The 23,056-nt window shown below is 35.9% G+C and overlaps 2 protein-coding genes and 1 long non-coding RNA gene across 7 annotated transcripts in view; 1 reads left to right on the top strand and 2 right to left on the bottom strand.

Moving 5' to 3' along the window:
• cluha (clustered mitochondria (cluA/CLU1) homolog a) overlaps positions 1-5,966 on the bottom strand; it is a 27,604-nt gene extending 21,638 nt beyond the window's left edge. For 3 of the 4 annotated variants that reach the window (XM_067450621.1, XM_067450622.1, XM_067450623.1), the window contains exon 1: positions 5,630-5,966. In XM_067450621.1, the coding sequence (XP_067306722.1) occupies positions 5,630-5,747 (118 nt within the window). In that variant the 5' untranslated portion in view covers positions 5,748-5,966. Of the gene's footprint in view, positions 1-4,237; positions 4,345-5,629 lie in introns of those variants that run through there. The other variant, XM_067450624.1, reaches the window with a different exon arrangement.
• Positions 5,592-17,315, top strand: LOC137084395 (uncharacterized). 2 transcript variants are annotated; one of them, XR_010906758.1, is made up of 4 exons: positions 5,603-5,722; positions 13,782-13,898; positions 14,008-14,081; positions 16,742-17,315. It is a non-coding gene; the product is annotated as an uncharacterized lncRNA (long non-coding RNA). The 2 variants fall into 2 exon arrangements; XR_010906759.1 differs by lacking the exon at positions 13,782-13,898 and having other exon boundaries at positions 5,592-5,722.
• ccdc92ba (coiled-coil domain containing 92Ba) lies at positions 8,221-23,056 on the bottom strand. The gene is made up of 4 exons (XM_067450625.1): positions 22,314-23,056; positions 19,302-19,434; positions 17,331-17,378; positions 8,221-12,192 (listed from the first exon to the last, which is right to left on the bottom strand). The coding sequence occupies exons 1-4, from the start codon at positions 22,323-22,325 to the stop codon at positions 11,501-11,503; spliced, it is 885 nt and encodes a 294-aa protein (XP_067306726.1). The 5' UTR covers positions 22,326-23,056; the 3' UTR covers positions 8,221-11,500.

The following is a 23,056-nucleotide window of genomic DNA, read 5'->3' as shown; positions in this document are numbered from 1 at the left end:
TTTTTAAAAGTGTAACAAGAATTTATATTTTAGTAAACTTTCAGAAAATGTGTTAAGTTTTGACATATACCATCTTGTGAGGTGGCGTTACTTAATTAAATCCTTAGAATATGGGTCAAAATGAACAGCCTAGCTAAGCACAGCAAAAAGAAAACTTTTATGACCCAGTTAAACAAAGATTCATAACTTTCAAACTTGCTTGTGATTAGTGGTTCAAATCAGACTGAACCACTCAGTGAATCATTCACAACTGTCTCGCTGACACTACAGCGCAAGTCATTTTTCTGATATCTCCAACTTTAAATATAGGTTTGTAAGACTTACACAAGTGTTGTTCATACAGCAATGAGTAAATAAAAGACACAGTCACATTAAGAGACCACTTCACGTGGATTTCTCAATGTTAAGTGGTCTCTTAATTTTTTTCAGAGTTGTATATAAAACTGAAAACAGCAAAAATATAAATCAAGATCACAAGAGTGAAGGCATATAATTTTATGTGGTATAAAATAGTATATATATATATAGTTTTCACGTATGTGGTAAGTGTATAAAATCTATATAAAATTAGAGTAATAATTTATATAAAATAAATAATCATTTGTTTAGGAAAGGAGCCAATGTCTCTCATTTTGTTTTTAACCTGAAGCACAGATTAATTGCTCATTGATAATACATATTTCAATTAAATTTTGTTATTGTTGGTTAAACAATTTTTTTTGTAATTTAAGTAAACTTAAAACAACTATTGCAAAAACTAAAAAATGCAAAAACATTTTTTATTACAAACGCTGCCTCAGCAACTAATTGAACATTTTTAAGTACTTAAAATGACACTGAAAAAAGAAGCAAAAAATGTATTATTATGCATTTTTAAAAAAGCAACGAAATAACTAATATAAAGCCAATTCAAAATATTAACACTATAACAGCATAAAAAATATATATAAACACTTTTTCCAATAATCATTAGCATTACATTACTTAGGCCTAATTGATTATCTTAATTCATTTAGTTACAGCAATCTACATTTTCTCAAATGACATTACTCACAACACAAATCTCAATAATCACTTAGCTTGTTTTTAACAGGTACTGCTTAGCATGAAGGAGTCGCATAAAGGCTAGTGGATTTTTACCAGTAGGTCAGCCAACTAGCACACACCGGTCAACTTCTGAGGGCCTGTGACTCTTCACAAAACTGTACACAATCAAGCTCCCACAGCGCAACCCGAGCTGCCATGGAGATCTCCACGGAAACATTTTAAGTCCTGGGTCTCGGGGGACATTCATTCCCAGCAAGCTCTCTGGCTGAATGAATGTAGCGGGTGACAGGTTCAGTGGTGGTGCAATATCATCCGACTCAATTGTCTGAGGAGGTTCATTCTGCCTTACTGATTGATTCACTCACACAGATCTGCTGAGGCTGCATGTTTTGCGATACACACTGACCAAATAGAATGAGATGACAAAGATTTGAGCTTCCAGCCCAGGCAGACATGTTTTCCAATGCCACGGCTGTCTCGGTCGTAACACAGCTAAAATACACTGTTTGCTTTAGACAACTGCAGCATGTCCTTGGCTCTCCTCAATGGTCACGGCTATGGCAACAAGCAGCTGGTCTCGCACTACAGACACCACGAGGACCACAGGGGAGGCGGATCAAATAGATTTCACAAAAGGAGCTTCAAAAAACCCCAGTCCACATATATAATCACTTCAAAGGACAATTTATGTATTATATGTTATGCCTAAGTGTAAATAGCACGCAATGAGCAGTTTATTTTCGCTGTCTGAAAGGAATGTGGCGCTCATCCTTTCAGTCACTTGCAGCCATCTTCAGTTCGAACCAAAACCAACTATTTCTTCAGACCTAGCGGCACCATATGGGCATTTTATCTTGCACTAGATTGAGTGTTTACACAGATCTCTGCAAATCCAATGCAAATTTAATCATGAGCATTAGGTTGGGTAGTTCTAAGTATAGAAGCTGCTAACACAGCCATCTTACTGCAGGGAAATTCGGTAAATGGTGTACTCAAAGTATTTGAGTAAAAAATGGTCACGGATGAATTTAAAATCTGGATCACAATTTGATGTTCTTTACTACTATCTGTTTCAAAATCTCATTGATCTCAAATTCTTTTAGTCTTAATTTTAATTTCAGAACCAGTTTTTCTGTACCATTGAGTATTTTTATATATATATTTAATGAGTTATATTTCCCATTTTCATTGTAAAGTTTTAATGTTGATGTCTCAGAATCACAAGTTATTATAAGTTATTTCATTTTAGCTGTTGTTATTGAAATTAAAAGAAAAGGTCACAAAATAAAATCAAATAAGTTTATGTTTTTTATGTTTTAATTTCAGTATTTTATTTCAAACTAAAATGTTTATTGTTTTCATTTTAGTTCACTTATAACCCTGATCAGAATAACAATGAAAATACAACACCGAAATCTGGATTTCTACAGGAAAACTACAATCTAAAGCAGTAGTTCACAATATTTTCGACTCCAAGGTCCCCCATTGTCCACAAGATACAGATACCTAGATTTTCAAAAATTGTAGGAACTCTGGTAATTGAAAGAAAAAAAACTGTTATTGAGGGAGTGAATTATTTTGCGTTTTAACTAATTTTAAAGCATGTTTTTTCTGATTTTAAATCATCTTGAGTTCTCCTTGGAAGTTTGCTGGGGTCCCCTTGAGGGCCCTGGCTCCTGAATTATTTCAAGCCAGTGCAATCCAGTGAATTGCATCACAAAAAACAGCTGGCATTTAAACAGATCAAAGTGTATGAGGTTTGTGCCTCGGCATTGCACAACACAAAAGTCAATCCCCCTGTCCTTCAGTCCTCCCTAACACTGGGTGAAGTCCAGGTGTACACCACATTTAATGAATTTTAAGGCAGGAGGATTAGGACCCCCATCCAAAAAAAACATTTACATTAAGCTTTACTTATTTTCTAATCTCCCAATGATACTAAAGTTGAACATTTTCTAAGACTGTACTCCATCCTTTATCCTTTAAGCCCATCGCAATCTTCATAGAGAGAACACGGTGTGAGTTTAACACATTAACACATGCATCACATATGGCACTGCTGCAGAGGTTCAGAGAACTTCAGTATAAAAATTAAATCTCAGACAATAAATTTACAACCCTATGCAGGTAAATCATTCAAGCGTGGTCAGCACAGAGATATTACACTAGCCGGACTTATTCTTTTCCCTAGGCTAAAGTGAAAGGCAAGTGCAAAGTGTCAACAATAATGCTCTAAAAACAATCCAAAGAAGCAAGCTTATTAAATGGCGGCAGCAGCACAAACTGGCAGTTAAACCTGCAGTTACACACAACAAGGGACACCTGCCAGACTTTATCACAACTGAGATCATGGTGGCCTTAGTGAGACTGCAGCCCATACAGATCAACAGCGAAGGGTGTCGGAACATTTGGCACCGGTAATGCAACAGCTACAGGAAGTGATCCATATATCCAAAATTTATGCAAAAGGTACACTTTTTTTACAGTCAGTCAGTCATGATTTATTTTTATTATACAAGTAAAAGAATCCATATATAAAAGGGTAAAAGCTGTCAAATTTAGCAGATACTAAGCCTACACATTTAGGACCCCCTATGTGTAAAATAACAGCACGAATTCAACTAAGATGAACATTTACAAAAGTATTATTAATATTTATGAGCAAAACTTTTTGAATGAAGACAGATTAACGTTAGTGCATCTTCAAATGCATTTGATTCAAATGTGGCTGAACAAAACTTAAAAGCAATTAAAATTACAGTAAAGTTACAGAACGGATTAATAAACCAAAAATGGTCTAACCAGCTTCCTAAATGGCTGTATTTTCATTTTTATTGTGTGTACAATCATAAAGCAATCGCATACAAATAGATGTCAAATGCACAAACACATCTATTTTCCAGCCAGAAAATTCACAAGCAGGCATCCTCGCGAGCATCAAACCCACAATATTAAACATGTTGTCAGAATGACCAAATTCCACAGCTGTCAGGTGCCATAATGACAGTCAGTCTCTTCCAAGGTCTCCTTAAATGTGACACGGATTGCAGCAGTTAGCTAACTGACAGTGTGACCAGCAGCCGGCTACTTCTTCTAAAACCATCTAATGACAGCTTGTAGCTCGAAAATCATTCGCAAATGACAGGGTCGCCCCTACGTGCTACGCAAACTGTATAATCCCAACACTTACCAAACAGATCTCTCTATATTTAACTGGTAGCAATAACCTTCTATCGGCATACATGCACCATGACTTTCCATGTGCAGCTACTTCCGCGTCCGGGTCGAGGAGCGCAACACTTTTCTGAATGAAAACAGGAGGGGGGGCGATAAGCAAGCGCGTGTTTAAACAAGCAATACATTACTAATACGAGATTTTGTTCAAGTAATTTTTCATAATTACTCCTTATAAGAAGCTATTTTAGGCATCAAATGTATTCAATACAGGGTCACCTGAAATTCAGACCGTAGTAAAAACCCCGCTCTCCTCTCTGGCTCAATGGTTCCGTCCCACTGAAGGTGACCTTCAGTTTATTCGTGTTCATGCGCGCTATTACAGAACATGTGCGTTAAGATCTCACACACAGCTAGCGGACAGGCTACTGACAACACTTTACACGGCTGATAATGAAAGTTACCCTGCAATAAAGAGTAGATCTCTAGCGTTCAATTGTTCACATGGTCGAATCATTTACCCCATATTTGCACTTGCTGTTGACTTTGCAAGAGCAAAGGCATAAGTAAACATGTATTTAACGTTTGTTGTTCTTTTTTCATTTAGTTTGTATTTAAGTGGTATTTGCAATTACCATTTTATAAGCATAAATTACTTTTTTTTAGATACAATTTCAATTAACTGTAGTATTGTTGCATGTAAATGGACACATGAACAGTTTCTGTCTTTACTATGCGTGTACTCGTGCAAATAAAACCGACACCTTACTTTAACCTTTGCTAAAGTTTACCATCATACTATCCTACATTTTTCTGCCCTTCCATTAAAATAGCACCAAAAATAAGTTACCATAATCATGAACTATCCCTTGTGCTCAACTTTAAAACATTTAATTGGACAGAAAATGTTAGATAAACCAAACAATAAGTATCCAGTAATAACCCTGATCACATCATACATACTGACACTACATGGATAATTTATATCACTTTCAGCTTGATATCCTGCCTTCTTACAATAAATATAATATTGAGAAATAAGCTCTGAATGAGTTTTATATACACCAATTACCATGATAAGATCCAGATCAAGAGTAGCACTAGACTTGAAAATGAATGGCCTGCACAAGGTTGTGAGCACAATGAGGGAACCTACTTCCCATTCAAAACATAATCGTGTTTATAGGTGTAAAGCAGACACCCCTGTGGGACTGTCCCCGTTTATGTCCTTTGATACCTAACGTTACTTCCCTTTGACCTCTGTCCAGTCAATCATACATCAGATCTCAACACTGATCTACTCAAAAGTGACTGGAGTTAAAATACATCAAGATCAGTAACTTAACAGCACGGTGATTTATGCCTGCATGCTAACTGTTACGTGCAAACGGCTTTAAAGCTCACATACCGCAGGCACACGGATCCTTCAAGGCAGTCTTGCTGGTGTCTTTGCTGTTTGCGGTCTCGCTATCCCGGGCCAGATCAACTGGCACTGATGCTGGTATGTCATCCGTCTTGCTAACCATTTTTCGTTTCCCAGAATGCTAATTTAGATTAAGAGTTAGCAACAGACGTCCGTTGCTGAGGGCTGTGATGTGGGTCTGTTGAATGGCCTTCCGTCAGACGGAATGGCTGCCTAGTTACATGCAAAGATATTACAAAAACAACTTCACTTGCGAAGGACAGTTCTCAGCCTGGCTGTCACACGTGGTTTCTCCTCCTCTTGACCTGCTTGCCTTTGTATTTGTCCCTCCCACCAAACGCACGCGCTACGGCAACCCTATAGCTCAATTTAAAGAATCGCATTTACTGCATCGGGTTATGTTTATTTTGTTTTTTTGTTTGTTCTTTATTTAACCAAATTCAATCATTAAAAAAAACGTAAGATAGACGGCACGTTTATTTCATTTCAGCAGTTAAAAACAGATTTTGAGATGCCTCAGTCCAATTTCTTTAGGTATTTACAGGTCCGTAGCTTTGTCAAAAAACATTTCTCTCCTTCTTTAAACCAACCAGATGGTGGCTGGATAGATGATCTGCTAAACATGGACCCTTCACTTAGGGGCATGGTATCAATCCTGTATGAGAACATCCAAAGAACCGCTTCCCCATCTCTCAATCGTATAAGGAGGCAATGGGAGGAGGAATTGGGATTGGAAATCTCAGATTTATCTTGGCAGTGGGCAATAAAATTGGTGCACTCCTCTTCAGTATGTATTAGACATGGGCTCTTGCAGTTTAAGGTGCTCCATAGGCTCCATCTGTCTAAAAGTAAGTTGGCTAAAATATATCCAGGGTTAGACTCGATGTGCCCCAGATGTAGTCTTGAACCAGCAGATCTGAGTCACATGTTCTGGGGATGCCCCAGATTAACAAAATTCTGGTCAGACATTTTCAGAACATTTTCATTTATATGCAAGAAAGATCTCGATCCGAATCCTCTGTCTTCCATCTTTGGTGTAGTGCCAGAAGAAATGCATCTAACCACTAATCAAATAGAGCTCATCGCCTTCTCCACTTTATTGGCTAGACGCCTGATTCTTCTTAGTTGGAAAAAGGCAATGCCCCCATCTCATAAACACTGGGTGAAAGAGGTGATGTCATATCTCAAACTTGAACACCTTAAATATACTATCCGAGGTTCCTCTGGAAAGTTTTATGCGGTTTGGCAACCCTTTTTATCCTATTTTGAATTTTCATTAGGGGTGGAATAGTATAATCCCCCCCCTGTTGGCATATTATTATATAATTTATTATTTCTTTGTATTTATTTTATTTATTTATTTTTTTTTTTTTTTTTTTATTATTATTATTTTTTTTTTATTTTTTTTATTTATTTATTTATTTATTTTTTTTATTTATTATTATTATTATTATTATTATATTTTTTTTTTTTTATTTTTTTTTTTGGGTTGTTGGGGTGCGTCTGTGTGGGTATGTGTTAAGATGTGGTATATGTATATGGATCTGAATTAATGTTGTATGTATAAATGTTGCATAAGGAAAATCAATAAAAACATTTGTATAAAAAAAAAAACGTAAGATAGATATTAAATGAATGTCTGACCAAATTCAGGCGGGAAAAAAGGGTCAGCACCTTACATCAAAATTAGTAGCCTAGTGGGAAGTGTGACTTCCGAGACTCGGTTCTCTCGAGCTAACGTTAGCTGCTTCGTTGCCTTCGTGTACGTTCGAAATTATTGTAAATACTAGTTTCCTAGTTTAAAAACAATTAACATAAACACTATCTCAAGTTAAAATTTAAATGCGACGAGTTTGTAATCACGGCGTTAAAAGTGGGAAGTAGGAAATGTCCGATAGCGCTTGAATGCGGCATTTGTTTGATCCGGTTAAAACAGTAACGTTAGCCTACTAATTTTACGTCAGTTTTAAAACTCAATGGCCTTAGTTTCACAGACAAGTTAAGATTAAGCCAGGATTAGGCAGGCCTTATAGATCAATTAGGCCATAGCTTTTATAAACGTGCCTTAGAAAAAGAAAAAATTTCTGGAGTAGGCCTACATCGAGACAAAACATGTCACTTCTTCAAAAATATATTCATCAGTTTAAGTTGCTTTCAGTTTAGACAGTACAAACGCATTTTAGTCTAGGCCTGCTTTGGTTTTGAAACCGGCCAAATATGGTTTAAATAAATAATTGGTTTAAGACAAAATATTACACACACACACATATATATATACATACATACATATATATATATATATATATATATATATATATATATATATATATATATATATATATATATTAAAATCATGTGTGTGAAACTGTCATAAAAATATGTTTATTTGTAACATTTGGCTATAAAACTTGCTTTAAATGTAATGATGAAAATGTTTCCTTTTAATTACGGCTTTACATATCAGGATGATTATTTATGGGTTAAGGAAATGAACAACAACTGCAACAATACAATTGTTATCCTCAATGGATGTTAACTACGATTAAGGTTGCAATTAACACAGTAACTTAATCATACAGAGTAAACAGTGGATTATTTATTGCGACACATTATTGTTGCACAATATTGGGTCGTCAGGGATTTGAATTACATTTCCAAATATTTGTCAGACAGGACACTGATGTCTGGTAGTGGCCAAACATACAAATACAGTGTTAACATTGCTGTAGTTTTCCATGAAATCTGGTTCTATTCACTTCTTTCCATGTCATATCCCTGCACCTTTACCATAACAGTCATACTAGGAAGACAGGTTAGAAAAAAAGCTCAGTAAAATCACCATAAAACCCTTGATAAGCACAATATTAATCTCATGGAAATGGGGATTAATAACAAAATAACAGAAACATCTGATATTGCATGTACTCTATGGATTATTGTTTAAATTCAACACAATTTTCAAATATGTATGTTGTAAATATGACTATATAGAAGTCATCATGTGAGGCAGTATTGCTTCTCTTTTTAACATCACATTGGAATTACAAAGAATTTAAAAAATCGTTTAGACAATGAATCATTTTATAATCATCAATATGTTTCCAAGATGAAACATTAATGGAAAACAGAAGTATTAATTAACTAATGTAATAATATCATGTGTCACAGTCTAAATCAACCTAATGTCCTAAATCATCCCTATCTCTTCACTGATACAATACAAAAACTGGTTACAGGCCTTTTAAATAGTCAGGCATATCTGTGTATACATTAACAAAATAAGATTTAAGACCCTGAGTGAAGCAAATATCACTTTGTTAGGGCTGTGTCAAATTAGACACAATTTTAAGATGAAAGGAAAACATTTTATGCATTCAGTTACAATCCCTATTTGGACTGCTTCTCATATTTGGATTTTTAACAAACTTATATTTAATATTCCAAGCAAAATTACCATTCTGATCTAATAAAGCAAAGAGAAATATCACATATACAATTGTAAATATCTTTATAAAAGCTCAGTTTGCAAATAGGTGGTAGTAAAAACACCTTGACTGTCACTGTCAAAATTACGGTCGTTATCGTGGTTATGACATATGACAAGGTATAACCTACTCATAGGCTACACCATTATTAAAAGGATTAGTGTCTGTTAATTGCCAAGAAAGCTAATGTTATCACTCCCATTATAACCTTCTTTTAGTTATGTACATCTAAGTGCAGCAGTTAAGTCTGAATTTGTACCACACCTCTCCTAATCTTGCATATTATGAAATGTACAAGCATTTGTGTAATTCAAACATTTATTATGTTTGCAAAATGTATCCCATTGCTATTAATCTTCATTTCACCAAAGCTCTCAGTATATGCACATATACCTGACCTCATAGAATTATAAAACAGGACTGTGATTCTGATGAAACATGTTATCTGCAACATGAGACTTAAATATTACAGCATAAGCAGCATAAAACCAGTCCTTTGGGCATCACTGGCTCGTTTAATGATGGCAGAACAATGGCGCGTTGACCCTTGAGCCCACATATAAACACACTATATACTAGATAAAGCACTTAAGCAAATGATTCAGGCTGTACAGCCTATACAGATCTCATTGACACAGGGTTTCTCTAACTGAACCAGTGTAGGGGATAAAATCCCCGTCGCATCAGGAGGGATGAAATAGTGCACTTGTGGTGACACCAGACAACCTGATCATTAAGAAATATCTGAGATGAGATATTTCACAACAAGGACACATAGATTTAAATAAATAAATCAAATATAAAAAGTTGAACAAAGACTCAGCACCAGTAACAGGTTCACAAGGACACTGTCTTAACCTGTTTCACACATCATGCGTCTGAACAGCAGGGTGGTGCTTTCACACTGACAGTGTTTCAGCAGCTCTATATAGAAAATGAAGTGGTTTATGGGTTACTACATGGCATATTACCTATCTAAAAAAAATAAAATTGTGACTGTGCAATTGAGAAGTATTTATTTAAATGAACAGGGACTGCGTTTAAATAGTATACATGTATCCAAACACCTTTGAAGTGTAGCGATAAAAAATATTGCTGATAAACAGATTTATCTAGCATTATAAAATGGCAAGACGTGCATTTACACTATCATTAAATATAATAGAATCCACCTCAGACCACCTCCAAATGGGCTTTCACAGTCAGTGATCACAGGGGATGCAATCATGATGTGATCACAGAGGGCATAATATAATAATCAGTGTTGGCGAGTAACTAGTTACATGTAACATAATTTACAAAATGTAACTCTAATCAGTTAGTTACTGATAATTAAAAAAAAATTACAGTTACTAATGTTACAATTATAAAGGGGGTTACATCTGAATATTTTCTGTAAAAAAAAAAAGAATATGTTGAATAATATTAATTTGTTGCTTTGCCTGTTTTTGATGTGCACGATGCCATTTAAAAACTGTTTAGCAAAGCGATGCTATTCTGATGCTTTTGATTTGCAGCGCACCATGTCTGGCAATTACATCAGTCCACATCAACAGTGAAAGCTTTAGGATCTAACCTGTCTGAGAGTCGAGAGATCAAAATGTGTTCCAGTGCTGGAAATTAGAAAAGTAATCAAATGTAATCAGTTACATTACTTTAGTAAAGTAGTTGAAATAGTTACACTACTTACTTTTTACATTACATTAACACTACTAATTACATTTTAATAGGGTAACTTGTAATCTGTAACCAATTCCTTTTCCAAAGTAACCTTCCCAACACTGATAATAATTCAGTTTATTGAAATTTAGGCAAATTGGTGTTCACTTACATAAGTGATGAGATATTAAGGAGGTTAATAATGACATGAAATGAAAACTTTATATTATTTAAATTTAACATGTTATAGATCTTATTGGGACTGATTCATCTATGTATCATCTATGTATTATTATTATTAATATTATTTTGACCTGTTATGTAGTGTGAAAAGAACAGCAATATAATGTGTGGATGTAATATAAGTCAGTGTGAATGCTGTAACCTTTTAATATAGCCAGCGAAAAAACATGCTGCAGATGCAGGATGCATGAAACCGTATAGAGGCCTTCAGGGTCATTTTTGATTACAAAAATTGCTTTACAGCAACATAAACATCAATTTTGGTTTAACAAGAGCGTAAGCAAGAATCTCTCCTCTGTCTATTCATCACTGCATGTGCAAACTAAAGAAAAGAAAAAAAAGTCGCATTTATAAACATTTCAATCACGTTTTTATAATGCTAAGGTTCTCCCAAGGGGCTCAAGGTGCAATTCAGGGGTAATTATTCTGAAAACAAGTAGGTTGTTGAGGTGAACTGTAAAAGAAACGCTTATTCAGCGTTGTTCTCTGTAGTGGATGCTGTGGTCGCAGTGGCTTTAGCTACAGTCGTTGCCAGTCTGCTCACTGAAGCTCCCTGATCGAGTTCCTCTGCCTCCTCCGCATCTGCCTCCTGCAGGGCGTGTCTGTGTGGAGGGCGGGGCCGAGATCTGTGTCTGTAGGGGTATAGGAAGAGGGCCGGGTCAGGCATTGCCATGGGCTCCTCCGGGCCCGTCACTCTCTCACGCGGCACGCACTCCCTAGCGCGCTCAATGCGGATGTGCGAGGAGGGCCGGCTTGAGCTCCGCCGTTTTGGTTTGGTCACAGTTGGGCTGCTGGCGCTTGCTTGAGGAGAAGGGTGGATGGGGGGTTTGTCTGTACCGAGCTGGGCCGGCCTCCTTCTCTGCTGCTGCTTCTGCTGCTGGAGTTTCTGCTTGGCTGAATGCAGCTGGAAGGACAGGTACGCAGCCGCCTCCGTCTGCTTCTGTAGCTCGGTGTTGAGCACAGTGGTCCTGTGGCTGCGCTGTTTTAATTCCTCCAGGAAACGGCGCTCTTTATCCTTTAGACTGGCACGGAGGGCCCCCACCAGCACTGACTTCTGACTCAGCTCCCATCTCAGATCACTCTGGACCTCCTGCTGCTCCTGCAGATGCTCCTCCACCTCTTGACAACGGGCTTCCAGCTGCTCCTCTTCCTCCAGCACATCTGGAACACATATAGAACACAAACATTTATTGTAAAAATTCGATTCAGAGGGATAAAACAATAATTCAGTGAACCAAGTTTAAGCACTGTGTGAATTATACCACAACTTTCAGGAACATTATTGTTTGAATTCTGTCTTACACAACTTTTTTAGAAACTCCAAGCTAAATTAGTCAGCATCAACCTTAAAAACATTTAGGATAAAATAATCCCCCTCCCCCATCACATGATTCTTCAGAAATCATTATAATATGCTGATTTGGTACTAATTTCTTAGTATTATCAATGTTAAAGGGGTTATTATGCCTATTATTCCACTTTTTACAAGATGTAAAATACATCTTTGATGTCCCCAGAGTGTATGGGAAATTTTAGCTCAAAATACCCCACAGATAAACAATTTATAGCATGTTAAAATTGTAACTTTTTGTCTAAAGTTGTCTTAAGCAGCCTTAGCCTCACCCCCTTTGTTGCCAGTTTATGTACATTTTAGGGTTTGTGATGTCACCAGTTTGTAGGTTTTTTATGCTCAAACAGTGACATTACACTCTAACAAAAGTTTAAAAATATCATAATCAACTGAACCCTTTAAAAACAGTTTAGCTGATTATTTTTTTAAATAATTTTAATATAATTGACACATTTTTTCAGGATCATGTGACAAATATAAATGGCAAAATAATAGCATTAATTTAAAATAAAAATATTTTGTAATATTATAAATGTCTTTACTGTAACTTTCGATCAATTTAATGTATCATTGCTGAATAAAAATAATAATTTATGTTTTAAAAAACTTTTGATTTTTGGTATAGTGTATAATATGAATAAATAAAATGTTTGGTATTACGTATTATAAAAAGTATTTTTGTTTGGTGGGTTCAAGCCTTAAATAGGGGGATTAAACCCCAAATTATCACATTTTACATGCAGTTTAAACAAAAAGCAGAGGAAGGGAAGACCCAGAAGCTAAACAACACACACTTCTTCTGCTGAAATGAGTGTATGGCTTCAAGTATGATCGACATTGTGATTTGAAACAGACATGACTAATATGAACAAGCCCCTGTGTTTAAAATCAGATTTTAGCCATAAAAGCACATTTTTAACTAATCTGAGATCTAAAAGGTAAGTGGATGTGGTTGAGGAAAGCAGACAAAGAGCTCTTCTGTGCCCAAGGATTACAGATTCACTGAGTAAATCCAAATCAACTAATCTCGACTCTGGTCTGGCTACTGGCAGCGTGTGCCATCTGTTCAAGGTTATCAGACACATTAAATGTCTAGGACAAGAGCTCCCCGGGCATGCTTGATTGCCGTGCCCTCAAATCTGAGAGCCAATGTGAAGTGAATTGCTGGAACACAAAAAAATGACATCATTTTAAACTATTTTACTGAAAGAAATTACAAATTCTAAATCTATATGGTCAAACTGTATGTCATATTTTCAAAAATATTAAAGGGGTGGATGCATGCGATTTCACTTTTTTAACTTTAGTTAGTGTGTAATTTTGCTGCTTGAGCATAAACAGTATCTGCAAAGTTACAGCGCTGAAAGTTCAATGCAAATGGAGATATTGTCTTTTATAGTTGTGGCAATTTATTGCCTACAAATATGGCCGGTTTGGACTACAACAAGCTTCTTCCCAGGTTGGTGACATCATAAACCCTTGCTAGTCACCGCAGATGTGACTTCTGCCTGTAATGGTAAGGGTTGTGGTGTTTCCAGACAACCTGGGCTTGGCACTTCAGCCAATAAAAATACATGAAACTACATTTGGCCATCTAACCAATCTAAGACCATTGCGTTTTTCAGAGAGATCGGCTTCATAGAAGCAGGAAGCAAACGAGCCGTTCAAAGGACAGTAGAGACAGCGGTGTGGAATAAAGGTAAAATATAAGAAAAATACATAAACACAACCAAGCCTAGAAAAAAAACACCACCCCTTTAAAATAAAATAAAATCCTGCAATTTCAATACTTCATGCATCTGCTTTAGATTAATTGCATCTACTTGTATTATTCTCATTTATGAGTCGCTTTGGGAAAAAAGCCTCTACTAAATGAATAAATGTAAATGTATATTGCACTGTTAGCAAATCTTAAATCACTCTCACATTACTAAAATTACACACAGTATATATGACACTATATACTGTAAATTATGAGTAGAAAAATGTACCTATACAATTAAACAGAAGCATGGAAGAGCAGCTGGCGTATGGCATGTCCTTTATTAAGGATAAAATGTTTTCTTTGAAATGTCTTTACGCTTATATTAATGTAATGTGTTTCAGATAAGTTACAGGCTAAGTAGACTGAAAATGATTTATGTTCTCAGTGTCAGATGTCCTTCAAAGGATCCACATAAACTTGATGACCTCGTGCTATTCCTTTTTTTGTCTCTCATGCTCTCCTTTGTTTTTTTTGTCTCTCATGCTCTCCTTTGTTTTTTTGTCTCTCATGCTCTCCTTTGTTTATTGCAACTAGCACAAATCTGTCTTTGATTTTGTCCAGATTGTCCTGATTTCACAGCCAGTCTATCAGCCTCACCCCATGCATCCAGCCTGAGATGAGCTCATAATGTGAATATAGAAAATGCTGTGTTATCTGATCTTTAAATCTGATCTCTCCACTGTTCCTCATTGAGTTCACTCTTTTCTGCCTCTGACCCTTTTAATAGAATGCGTAATGAAACTGAGATGTCGACAACAACCAGTTGACAAAGGCATTTAATACTCATTTAATACTCACACTGTGCCAGCAATATGCTTGTAAATTAGGAAATAATTTTCACCATCAATCAGTCTTTGTTTCCTTTGGGGCTGCTTTCAAAACTAAACTAACACATCCTAAATATGCTGATGTTTGATTTCAGATTAATAATTTTTCACAGATGCTACGGGAGTCATGACGCAGTATCAGTTAACGATTAATTCTCTTTTTATTTTTGACTAAAGGCACACAAACTAATATCCTAGTTTATTTGCCTCATCCATGAGAAATATGAATCATCATTTTTCATGCTATCAATTTTTTTCACTGTATATATAACTACTTATATTCTGGATTGTCAGTCTGTGTATTTTAACGGTGGGTATTTTTCTGTGACTTTACATTACATTGTTACACCAATAGGTGGCGATAAGTGAATGTCTATATGAGCCATTGAATCATTCACTCAAATGATTAATCTAAATCATTACATTACAAAAACATTACATTGTTACACCAATAGGTGGCGATAAGTGAATGTCTATATGAGCCATTGAATCATTCACTCAAATGATTAATCTAAATCATTACATTACAAAAACATTACATTTTTACACCAATAGGTGGCGATAAGTGAATGTCTATATGAGCCATTGAATCATTCACTCAAATGATTAATCTAAATCACTGATTCATTGAGGAACTTAACTACTACGGGCTTCCTCATACACCCACACAATGCGGCAGCAAACATGACATAAGTGTTTTTTACTAGTTTTAGCCCGACTCAGGCCGGAGACACACTTTAAGTGTGGAGTGAGCGTGGCGTTTCTGCTGTGTGTCAGCCGTGGGGCGACTGCCTGGCGTTTTTTCTGTCTTTGACCACCACAAGTGTGTCTGACGCGGCGCTGCTGCTGCTATTAATGTACAGGAAAGCCCTATACTTAATGTTAAACATAAATATATAGCCTACTGATAAACAAAAACAACGTCGGCATTAGCCTATTGACCATACATATCTATGGTATTGATGGCAAAATAGGCTACAGAATATTTCGTTCTGTATTGACAGGTGCAAAATTTCAAAATCAATAATTATGTTTTTTTATTATTTATTTATAAAATAAATAATTATCTCAGCATTTATGTTAACCTAGAGACTTTCAAACATGAGAATTACATGTATAAATTTGTGTCAAAAGGACATAAACAAATTTTCCTATTCTATTTTGCCTGGAAACGCTTCCAACACACGAGCGTAAAAAATAGGCGCTCTTCCATTTCTAGCATGCACATGTTTTCCACATGCCACACGTGTCATGCAGGCAGTGTGCAAGCTCCAACCTGTTAACAGGGGAGCCGAAATAAAAACGGACATGCCATGCAGCGTCTCGCTCACGGCACACGTGCAGTGTGTCCCCAGCCTCAGTTATCATTTTCACGTCCTGCGCCTTGTTGTTTATATAGCTATTGTTTTTGCCAGTGTTGCCAAGTCCCACTGTTGCCACAGGCTGTTTTTCATGTCCGCGGGTTGAAGTGACTCCAATTATGTGCACCGGGAATGCGAATTTTACCCTGCCAAAGAACATATGTTTTACCTCCCGGAACGCAATTTTTACGACAATTTTATGAATATATTGCTGAATATTTTTTTCTTTTTTTTAAACTGTTACTGTCTCCAGTCTTTTGGATGGTATTGTGCGTTATGTTCATATTGTGGTATTTGGATTAGATAACTGATTACATGTTTACTAAATAATTAGTAATTTATACAAATACATTTTAAAACCTCTGATTATAATTTAGAAATCTCCTTTTTTCTCTCTTATTCTCAGCTTTCTTGTGCTATTCCTCTATCTCCTTGCCCGACTTTGTCTCAGCAAAAAAACATGCAGTAATTGGACACCCCCACTGGGACTGTGCAGCAAAAGCAGAGGAAAACGCAAGCAGAATCAATTTGTGGGAGGATGAGTGCTGCGTCGGGCTGGAGGAGAGAGGGATGACCTGCAGTATGAAGAGGAGTCTTCTGCTTAACAATGAGTGGCCTCTTGATGTGAAACGTACTCACTTTTTTATATCAGTTTTTACTACAAAGTCATTAAAAACACTACATGTGCCTTGAGTCTAATCACTTCAATTTAGCCAATTACATGGAATCGTAACAACAAAAGAAGTGAGTGTATCACTCAATATGATGTTTTCATGCTTGCTAAAGTCTTTCAAATGTGATCTAGTAATACCCTACCAAAATATGTATGCAGAATTGCAGATAGTTAAGATAGATGCTGTTGTATTAAATAAACCTAGTGCTATGTTCTTGTTGCTTTGTACAATTGAACACCTGTGCTAAAAATACACAAGCAATTCTGCTCACAAACGTGAAAAAGTGAAATTATGTTTTTTTTGGAAGGGAACAGAGCTCACCTGGTTGGCTCCTGCCTAGGGGCTTCACGTTGAGTTCTTGTGTGAGTTCTGTAAATAATAAACAGATGCTGTTAATTCTGAGCTATTTTTTTAACTCTTTATTTTATGTAAAAAATTTGAAATCGAAACATTCCAGAAAAAAATCAATCTGTTAAATTTATGTTAAAAACTGACAGCCAGAAATTTACCGTAAAAATATGATAGCAACATTTTAGGTTTTACATTTTAACTTAAAATTACAGTAAAAAAACGTATTTCATTGACTAATATAATGTTAATTGACCAACCTATTGAAGTACTAACATCTGTTTTGTACCTTTGTAATACACTGATAACCACCAAAAACAGGTGGTGATGAGAGTCGCATGATGAATCAAAGATCATCACATGCAGTTTTTCCACAAGCTAAGAAGGTGAATACTAATATATTAAAGGTGCACAATGTCAATCACACAAATACTAAACACTATCATGGTAAGACATATGACATTACAAAAATGCTATGAACATTAATTTAACAGCATTAGATAAAATAAAACCCTTATGTACATAACTGTTTAGAAAAAAAAACTAAGAAGAAACAGCTATGTCAACGAAAATACATAAAATGTGAAGTGTCACGCAAAGTGTCAATTCACAGGTTTTCACAGTAAATTATACAATGACTTTTTCACTTCCAAAAACTGTATACGATTAGATCTATTACAGTTATTCACTGTATAGTATGCAAATTTTGTGTTAACCAATTAAAGAGGTGATGAATTGAGAAAACAACTTTCCCTCAAGCTTTCGATATATAAAAGGTCATGGTAATATAAGATTATCCTGTAAGTTTCAGAGCTAAAAACGTCCTTGTTAGTCAAAGAAAAGCTTTTATAGACACTAGGCCCAGAAAACGATCCTGTTTGCATCTTGACGTCATCGACTGACGAAACACCGCCTCTACAGAATAATAAGCATGTGTAATTCAGTAGCCCCATGTGTCTGGTGTGTGTGCTCAAGTTGAGAGTATGCAGCAAGTACAGAAGTCCTGTGTGTATTAGATCTGTGTAACATAACTAAAGTGAAAATATTACCTACTGCTATGCTGTTCAGACATAACCAACCAACAGACATAACCAACTGTTGCATTTGACAGATTAATCGCAAAAACACACATGATGAATATTTCATGACGATGAATGTGATGTGAGCGTGTCTGCGACAGAGATGATCATAATCAAACAGATGTATCATGTTTCAGTTTTCATTTGCATGTTCACAAGCTGTGGGGCAGGGACCAGCATCTCATTTGCATTTAAAGGAGACACACACAAAACTGATAATTTTTCTCAAACCTAAAAATGTTAATTTTTAAAATGGTATGTTAAATGATCTGTTAGGAAATTTTAGCAATTCTTACAAAAAGGGGCATAGCTGCCTTTAAAGTTTAACTACGGGGGACAAAAATTACTGTTCTCATTGTATTTTCAGTCAAATAAATGCAGCATTGGTGAGCATATTAGACTTCTTTGAAAACATTAAAAAAAATCTTACCTCAAACTTTTTAATGCCAAGTTATATTTCAAAGATTATCAAGAGAAAAAACCTTGAATGTGGTTAAAAACTGACCTGTGGTTATGAACTAGAATGACTGGTTAGAAGAGCAAAGAGATGAATATGCAATGTGTGCTTTCTATGCCCTAGCTGGCTCAGCACATTTACAGCAATGTTCAGTTAGAAAGGCTGTGTACTATATTACTGAGAGGGAAAACACAAACCCTGCACTGACAGGAAGCTATTGACCTGTGGTTCTCTCTGTGGAGCTTGTGCCATCAAAGGAAGCTATGTAAACCCTGCTCTACTCTGCAGAGGATCCTGGCAACGTGCATTCAGGGCACTGCCAATGCAGAGCAACACATTGTATATACATATGTATAACTTAAATTAAAATGCAGGAGACTGTAGGGTGGGAATGGTCTTGGCACACACCTGTACAGCGTTTCTGAAGGGACAGGATCTCCAGGTGTAGTCCATGCAGCAGAGACAGCTGCTCCTGTCTAAGGAAGACAATGCTCCTTTCCACATCCTCCACCTGCCGCTCCAGTGAGACCACTGGTGATCCCTTTACCATAAAAAAATAAAAATAATAAGTGTATTTATACAGTATGGTACCATTAGTTTCAAGAGTACTGGTTTTAGTATAGTACAAAACTGGGACTTTCACTGTTTAACTCAGATCATCTGTCTTTTCTCTCACACTCCATGATGCTCTCACCAGTGAGGAAATAGGGATGACGTCTTTTTGCAGGCTAAAACCAGCAAACAAGTTAGCATTTTAGCGATTCTGGTTTCATCGCCCTGAAGTCAAGGTTTTTTAATGGGTGTTTGGTTAAATGTGTTACGCATTTCCTGGCTTTTTGTTTCGTACTTTACCCTGTTTCTGTTACTGTTTCCTGTCATGAGTGCCATTTTTGTAGTCCTTTGTAGTTTTTCTGGTTAATTAGTTCTGTGATGATAATCTTGTTTGCTTACCCCTCTGGTATTTATACCCCAATGTTTCTTGTATTGCTTTTTGAGCCATGTTCTGTTTTATTGGGGGTGCAAATTTTCTATTTCCCGTCTTTGTTTGTTTTGTTTTGTTATTTATATTCTGTTAAATAAAACAACTGCATTTGGATCCAGCTCTCCTTGGTTTTAGAGTTCACCCATTACAAAATGCTTGAAATAAGGTCTGTAGTGAACACAAGAGCCAGATATTTTCACGTTATATTCTATGATATAAAAAACATCAGTTATATCCTGTTGATTTTTTAAGCCTTTACTTGTTTTGTTACAGCAGTAGCTAAAAGTGGCTAATTTTGAATACTTAGGTTGTCTAAAGGGTTACTTCATCCAAAATTAAAATTCTGCCATTAATTACCCTCATTCCAAACCTGTAAGACCTTCGTTCTTCTTCGGAACACAAATTAAGATATTTTTCATAAAATCTGAGACCTCTCTGACTCCTCATAGACAGCAATTTAATTACCACTTTCAAGACCCAGAAAGGTAGTAAAGACAAGACATCATTAAAATAGTCAATTTGACTGCATTGGTTCAACCTTATTTTTATGAAGTGATGAGAATAAAACAAACAAAAAGGCAACTTTATTCAAAAATCTCTTCTTGTCTGTGCCAATCTCCTACGCAACTGAAATAGTGTTAACAGTACAGCGCTTCAGAGTTCTATGGCAGAATGGGGCTTACCATTGGCTAGCTCCTGCGCCAGTGCTCACATGAACAGCGTCGGCCAATGGTCAGCCAGCAATCTGAAAGCACTTCGAAAACGATACACTGTATTTACTACGTCATCAGCGTAGGATACTTGCACAGACGAGAAGAAATTGTTGAATAAATTCGTTAATAGTGTTGAATAAAAATAAATAAAATAAATATTTATATATATATATATATATATATATATATATATATATATATATATATATATATATATATATATATAAAGTTAAGGTTGAACCACTGCATTCACATGGACTATTTTAACTATCTTTATACTTTATACTATCTTTCTGGTCCTTGAAAGTGGTAATTAAATTGCTGTCTATGAAGTCGAACGAAGGTCTTGCGGGTTTTGGAACAAACCCTTTAAACGTCACCATTCAAATAGGTAGATTAATCTACTCACTAGTCCGCTTTCACAGCCTCACTATGTTTATAATTATGCTCTTGAAAACTATTATAACTAACTTTCAGGAAAAAGGTTCATAAACGAAGACTGAAAGAGTTGTCGGAAGTTTAATGACAGTGATGTTGAAGTCAGGCAACAATGGTGTAGTTCTTTTTTTGTGTAGGTTGTTAGTTTTTGACTTCAGATTTTATTTACGCTTCAAAATTCATAAACATTGTGTTCATTTGTGAAAATTATTACGATGAAATAAACGTGTAAATCATAAGCTTTTATTAGTCACAGACCTTACTTTCTGCATTAAATGCCAATGGAAATATTGTTGTGGTTTTTTTTATGAAGGAACCAGGGTGATGCAAGCTTTTTGGTTGGCCAACAAAAATACATCATCCCTGCACCACTATATTGAAAACCTGGATTACAGAAGATTTTGATAATATTTTGTGTTTGATACTCACTCCAACATAGAGAAGAATGTCATCCCATGCCTGTAATAAGAGGTGTAGCATAGCCTACTCACTGGGCACCCATAACAATCTGGTCCCAGGCCCCATGAATAACAGGAATTTGAGGGAAAATGCCAGCAAATGTTACACTCAAAACGTAGTACAAAATTCTCCTGTTATAAAATATCTGATATTTAACCTATTTTTTTTATTCTACAGTATTTTACATCATGGTTCTCATAAAGCTAAAAAAAATGGTCCTTAAAATATAAATACTAATAGAGATAATGAAATTATTAGTAGTTCTGTTCTACCTGATCTGACCCTGTCTTCGGTGTGACCTAATGTAGGGTGATTCATTCACAATATGTTTAACTTAAAATAAAACCAGTTACTTTGTTGTTACCGTGCACATTTAAAAAAATAGAACCCATTTTAAGAGCCCTTAACCTAGGCTCTCTATAGGCTATAAGAACAGATTAACAACATATTTAATAATAATAATAATAATTTAAAATAATAATAATATTTGGCTAGCCTACTACTTTATATTAATAATATCACTGAAAAAAAGAAATTACATTATTAGTTTAGGCCTAGCCTACTTAATTTGAACATTTTGTTTTGACGTAATCGTGACACATGATGTAAAATTAAACTTCTGAGCATTATTTTGCATTTAACAAACACCCAAACATGTAATGTCTTCTGCTCGCGAATAGCATGCAATACATCTACATCGCATTGTAAAACACATTTAAACGTCAATAAGATAAATAAAAAAAAATAGTCACTCTTTCCAATAAACGTAACAATAAAAGCATATGGCATTGCTAGATAACACTGCGCATAATATTATACATCACTCACCGTGTTTTCCATTAGCGCGGCTTATATTAGTATCCAACAGATGATGCGTTATAAGGAAGAGAATGAACGTGCTCCTTCACTTCCACATCTCTGCCCTTCAACGAACCGACCCATGAACATACAGGATGACGACATCTTTAAAGAGGATCAATACACATCTCAATGAGAGAATGAAACACTGATCTGTCCCAGTGTAACGACAGAGGTTTCGCGAGAACGACAAAATTTTAATCCTAATCTTGGCGAAAGTGCTATTGCTTTATACTACAATGTCACGATCGATTAAAGTGATCCCGACGTTTAGCTGGCACACGCGTGTTCCTCTGTCCTGCGTCTACTGAACAGCATCATCATCATCACGATGACAGACAGCAGGAAGAGGCTTCTTCAGCAGCTACCAGGGCATTGATGCAAATAATGAGGAAACATAACGATGCTCTGAGGAGTGAGGAACTGTTCACTGCAGATTCGATCTCACGCATGCATATGACTTGACCTATGTATTCCAAATATCTAATAGTGTCTAATTTTGGTGAAAAGTAGCCTACAACTGAGCAGTTAATCCTGTAATTTGATTGGCCGAGCGGCGTTTAAGAGCACTAATTAGCAAATTCGCAATTTGTATCACTCGAGCCCAGATTTGGCTAATGCTATTTTATTTTTTGTTGGTTATGTTTTTATTTGCATTGTATATTGGTAAGTCTATTTGTGTTGTGAAAGCGGACTGGGGTTATTTTGTATGG

The sequence above is a fragment of the Pseudorasbora parva genome, chromosome 8 (genome assembly GCF_024679245.1).
Source record: "Pseudorasbora parva isolate DD20220531a chromosome 8, ASM2467924v1, whole genome shotgun sequence".
NCBI lineage: Eukaryota > Metazoa > Chordata > Actinopteri > Cypriniformes > Gobionidae > Pseudorasbora > Pseudorasbora parva.
This window is presented reverse-complemented; position numbering and strand designations above follow the sequence as displayed.